The 6,000-nt window shown below is 36.8% G+C and overlaps 1 protein-coding gene across 2 annotated transcripts in view; it reads left to right on the forward strand.

Moving 5' to 3' along the window:
* Window positions 1-6,000, forward strand: part of PHF21A (PHD finger protein 21A) — a 94,631-nt gene that overhangs the window by 68,395 nt on the left and 20,236 nt on the right. The window contains exons 6-7 of one of the 2 annotated variants that reach the window (XM_009999559.1): window positions 3,344-3,598; window positions 5,369-5,455. In XM_009999559.1, the coding sequence (XP_009997861.1) occupies window positions 3,344-3,598; window positions 5,369-5,455 (342 nt within the window). The remainder of the gene's footprint in view (window positions 1-3,343; window positions 3,599-5,368; window positions 5,456-6,000) is intronic. The other variant, XM_009999560.1, reaches the window with a different exon arrangement.

Below are 6,000 nucleotides of genomic sequence, written 5' to 3' on the forward strand. Positions count from 1 at the left end.
TTAGCAAATGCACCTATCTTTACCATAGCTGCATGAATTACTGTCTATCCATACCTTGTAAGTCTCAAGAAACAGTGAAGACTTTACATGCACTGTATGAAATGTATGTTTAAAATAATTTATTTTTAGAAGACTGAGAGTGCTCATTGTATCTGTGAACAAAACTAAGAAAACAGTTCCCTCTTCTTTCTGCTTGGTTCTTTTTAAACAGATGTAACTTTTACCAAGTAATGCTTATCTGAATTCTCTAGGATTAGTCTAAAAGTCTACAGTGGTAATCGCAAAGTCTGAATTTTAAAAAGTGGTACCTTTATTGGGAAAGTACAGTGGGTTTCAGTACATTATAGGATTAGAGATGTAATCCCAGAACTCACCAGAGAAAGTGGTCTGCTATTACTAAGGGGGGAATTTCAAACCGTTTCAGTCTCAGTTCAAGTAGTTTGAATCCCCAGAGTATGCTAATAAAACAGCAAGATGACGCAGGGAGGTGTTTTGTAAAAAGAAGTGTGTTTGAGGTATTTTTCCTCATTGATGGAATCTCAGCAGCTCCTGTTTACCTGGATAGGCAGATGGCAGAATTCACCCTTGAAATTTTACTTTATGCACATTGCAGTGACTCACAACCATAGATTTGGCTGAGTATGGTTCTTTGTCTTCCCTTTTCCTGGAAATAGAGGAGAAGTGGTTTGGCTATTAGTTTTCTAATTAACTCAACAAGTTGTTTTGGATGCTGTCTAGGAATGTATTTGAGAGACATATAATTGTGTGTTTGAAGAAAGAGTATTGAAGAAATGAAGCAGATTTAACTAAGGAAAAGGCATTTCTGAACAGCAACATCTATATCAAAGCTAAAACAGAAGAAAGAAGTAAACCTTACTGTATTCTAAAATGTTTATAGGCAAGCAAAGGATCAGTATTTGCTGTATCACTGGTCTGTATTTTTCAGTCAGGAAACACGACTGCAAGAGCAATTTCATGCATTTCTTCGTATCCCCCACTTCGCATTCGTGCATTAACTTCCAGGTCATCTCCTGGGTTGTAAAAAGTGAGGTTTCGTTCAAAGAGCCCTCTAGTGAAACAGTCAAAAAACTGCTATACCCTTCTGACTATCATTGATACACTTTTACTTGGAAAGTAATTATAAGCTGAAAGGCAGGTAATCCTCTCATTTGAATAAATAAGCCACCTTTTATCCTTAACACTTCTCTGGTTTTATGTTAGTATAATTCTGAAGTACTCTCACTTGCTTCTGTATGCATTTTGCATCTAGAGGTTGTGCCTCTGTCCTGTTGTCCCTATGTCTCTTTAGAAAAAAAAAAAAAAAAGTAAAATATTTTGTCTCCGGAAAGTTTTTTGATACCTCTTTTTGTAAATAATTTATCTTTCAAGGCTGTGTCAGTATAGGGAATGCTTTCAGTGGTTATTTTCACAGTAATTCAATTTAGGAATCAAGGTATATATGGTGCCTTAATAGTGACATTTTAATATACTTAATATAGTCCAGTAGGACAGGCTTTTAAAATTACCATAAAGCAACAAGCCTGCTAAAAGGTCGTATTATTGCAATGTTATTATGTGAAATAATGTAGACTTACTATGAATGCCACTTCAGTGTGAATTCATGCATTGAAAACTTTAGAATAACCAAGGTAATTAATGCTTAGCAAAATATCAGGGATATTCAAGCTCTGTGATCTGCCGACTGAAACTATACTCTTAGTACTTACAGACTTACTAGAACCTCTATGAAAGAGTCACAGCCTTCTATAACGTGATGTGAAGCTTGTGAAAATGATACCATTTTACATCTCATTGGAAAAACTTGAATAATGTTACTGCATTAGGGGAATGAAGCCTCTTGCTTTGGAGAAGGTGCAGCAGAGATCAATAAAAAGCTCTTGAATCTCGGATAAAAGTTAGGGAATTGTTCATGTTGTGAGAAGGGAAAGTTAATTGTGTCTGTATTTTATAAAATGTATAAAATTGAAGTATGAATTAACCTTTGGTCATTATACAGTATTTGGTTTTTTTCACACTTTGGTGTAATTAACAGGGGATATAGTTTAATCATTATTGAATTAGAGATGTGAAGGTAAACTGCCTTTTTGTTTAAGGTAATAATACTGATGAAAATACTGAATAATCCAACTGAAACAAGGGAAAGGTCTTGTGTGATTAAAATCAAGCAGTCTAAATGAGGCATGTTCACAACACGAAAAAGGCTGCCTGATTCTCCATTTTTTCCTGTTGTAGAGCCCACTGCTGACATCAGGAGGGAATGGTGGTTATTTCAAATTAAGAACATTTGATCACAGAAATAACTGTGTTGAAGATGCAGTACCATTGGTACAATGGATTTTTTACATCAAAGAGAAAAGAAACAAGCTGGCTTGCCATTCTGTTGAGTGTCACTTATCATGAGTTTTCTGTGCACATTGTGTTCTGGTTTTATGTGGAGACTCTCTTGCCTTGTCACTTTTTGAATGAGATTTGTAATTGTCAGTTTCCCGTAACAACTTAGAAGACAGTACCTTTTAAAATTAAATTATGAAATTATACTTGTTTTAACTTTGGAATTTGTGGGCATAGTGTATTCAGTCATTTCAGATAAATGCTGGCATTAAGTGATTAAAAAACCACTCCCTTTGAAATAGGCTGAGAGCAATCATGGTGTCACAAATATGTTCCAAAACCACCCCAATCCACAGAAGCTAAACTTAATTGCCTGCAGCTTCAGCTGTACAGCCTAACAGACAGAGAGCTTCAGGGTAGCCCTACTGATAGTCTTCAGAAGGAAGGTTACCAGCTGAATAGCTATGTATGTATGGCTAAAACTGAAATTTGGAATACCCAAAATCAAAATTTTTTTTCATCTTAAACCAATTGATGAATGTTTTTCCCTCTGATGGTGAGAATCTGTATCAATATTGATTCTATTTGAAAATATGAGTTTTAATTGGTGAGAAGCTAGTTTGCTGGTATGTTTCATAAACCTCCACGTTACAGGTTTGATATTGACAGTACCTGTCTGGAAGTAATATGAAATTAAAAGATCCAAAAGTGCATATGCCACTACTGACACTTGATTGTCATTTTCTTGGGAGTTTGTTTTGAATCAATCTGTAATGCTGCAGGTGATGAAAATAGACCCAACAGGTGCCCCAAATTTCTAGCTATCTGGTTTTCAAAGGTGTCAGATAACGTGCTTGTCTGAACAGTAGGTAGACAGACTCAGTGTTGCCTTTTCTTTCTCTTACCGTCTATTGTTTCTGACTAACCAACCCACGTCCTGTCTGATACGAAGTGTCTCTGTCTCTTACAGTGTATTTTCTGTTTCCCTTAGAAAACTGTAACTACAGCTTCTATGATCACCACTAAGACACTACCTCTCGTCTTGAAAGCAGCAACTGCGACCATGCCTGCCTCTGTTGTGGGTCAGAGACCTACCATTGCCATGGTTACTGCTATCAACAACAATCAGAAAGCAGTCCTCAGCACTGATGCACAGAATGCACCAGTCAACCTCCAGACAACAAATAAGGTCACTGGGCCAGGAGCTGAGGCAGTCCAAATAGTGGCAAAAAATACAGTAACTTTGGTAAGCGTTTCATGTGTTTACCCTGCAGATATGTGTGGGTTTAGTTTACCAGGAGGGCTTTTGGAAAACAAATAACAGTCATTTTTTTGCACAGAAGCATATTAGGAACTTACCATGAGTCTTAACTAGTTTACATAGTTAGCATGATATTCTAAGATAGAAGCATTTGCTATCTATATTGGCTGGTTTTACTGTTTTGTTTAATAGAATTAAATCTGTGCTATGATCACCTGTGTAAAGTTTCCCCTGTTAGTAATTGTTAGTCATGGGGAAATAGCAATTGTTTCTCCCCTACCTAATCTATATAGCTGTGTTCTGCAAAATTCCTACTTGTATCTCTGGTAAAGGAGATGTCAGACTTTCTTCTTTCATCGGTTTTGGGTTCTCATCTTGGATTTTTTGAGTCAATCTCTGTGTCCCATTTGTGTGATAAAGTCGCTGGTGTTAGACCCATCACTGGACTCTGCCTACTGCCATGTCCTCTTCACTCATCACTTTTTCATACACATGTACTGAACTGGTTTCTTTCAGTATATATTTTGGGAAGTGCTTTTATTTCATCAATCTTTTTCTGAATAGTTAGCCACCTGGAAATAAAATAAAAAATGTTTTTAAATTGGATTATATAGGCTTCTTGGTCTGGAAACCAAGCATTGTATAGCATCATGACAGGGAAATTTTACTTCTTGACTAAATGTTAAGTCTTCACTAAAAATAAAACTAATTTAGCTTTATTAAAATATACAGTTTAATAATGCAAATTGAAGTAATTTTGCTTCCTAATGGGGCATATCTTTACAAGCAGAATATAGAAGATTATTTGAGTGGGGTTTATTCTACTCTTCTATTTTCCCATGTCATCCTTTGCACCACTCTCATCTGTCCTTTATGTCTGTGCTTCATTTCTTTGCAGAATAGCTTACTTAGGTTTAGAGGGGTGATTATGGTTTAATAATAGTCCATGATTTATGTTTCTGTAGCAAATTTCATAATCTCAGAATATTTTCCCAAGCATTAATTAATCATTACAAGACCTTTTTGAAGCAAATTGCAGTCTTATGTGGATAGATAGAAGTACAGAAGAGTGGAAACTAATGTGGACATTAATTTCAGAGTACTCTCACCGAGTACTCAACTTAGGGTAGCTAGTAGTGCTATTCAGAGGTTAATCATGTGGCATCTCCATCCAACTGATTTCAGATAGACAGGGAAGTACTTAGGATGCCTTCACATCAGATCTTAATTGTTTCAAATTAATGACCTACTTTTGTAAATTTCAAGTTGTGTGTTTAGAACCCCTCGTAGTGTCATTAATATGGCTACAAGAGTTGTAAATTCCAGATCTTCCCTGTTTGCTTGAGATGCTCTTTCATTCTTCTGTATAACGTTCGGTATGAAAGGACAGTGGTTCATATAGCTGGACATCAAAGTCTGGTAGTATTTTCTACCTGTTGTAAAGCCAATTTTTAACTGTTAAATAGAAGTTTTTTGTAATCTTTAAATGAAACTGGTTTAGATTGCAAAGCACAGTAGTTAGTCCATTTGAACTAAAAAGAAAGGTGCCTTCAGTTTATGAAGCAAGGTGCATAGGAACTGGGAAGTAAGATTAGTTCTTTCTTTAATATATTTCTAGTGAAGAACCCGTTACTGTGGAAAATAATTTCAGAGTGTAAAATGGGGACATCAGATCTGAAAATACATTCATGATGTTGATTTTGGTGAGCAACTTCAAAGCTATTTTCCTCTTACTGAGCTCTTACATTCTTGCAGCAGGTTCAGGCTACGCCTCAGCCCATAAAAGTGCCGCAGTTCATCCCTCCTCCCAGACTTACTCCTCGTCCAAATTTTCTTCCACAGGTGAGTGTACAGAGAGAAAGCAATAGAAGTAGGAACTTAATTATAGAATAGAAATAAGACACTTTCTGTGAACATCATTTTTGTCAGTCTTTATTGGTGACCTTGCAGAAGAGCCAGATAGTCCTCAAAAGGTTTATGGATTATGTCAAATTTGAAGGTGCAGTCAGTACTCTAGAGGGCAGTGCTGACGATCAGAGGAACAGGATAGAGAAATGGGCCAGAAGGAATTTCTTGAGTTTCACCACAGAAAAAAGCGAAGTCTTGCACCTGGAATGGACTAACGCCCTGCATAAGTACAGGCTGGTGACTGGCTAGCTGGGGAGCAGCACTACTTAAAAGGTCTTGGTTGACAGTAGCTAAACTAGTAGTGTGCCCTGTCAGCAAATAAGCCTAGCAGTGTATTGGGCTGTACCAGCTAGACCACAGCCAGTAGATTGAGAGATTATCCACCTTTCCTCAGCAGTCTTAAAACTGCATCTGACAGCATGCAGTTTTGGACCAGAAAGTTAATAAATTTGAGTGGATCCAGCAGCAGAAGGCCAGTA

The sequence above is a fragment of the Chaetura pelagica genome, unplaced genomic scaffold (assembly GCF_000747805.2).
Source record: "Chaetura pelagica isolate M959 unplaced genomic scaffold, ChaPel_1.0 scaffold55, whole genome shotgun sequence".
Taxonomy (NCBI): domain Eukaryota; kingdom Metazoa; phylum Chordata; class Aves; order Apodiformes; family Apodidae; genus Chaetura; species Chaetura pelagica.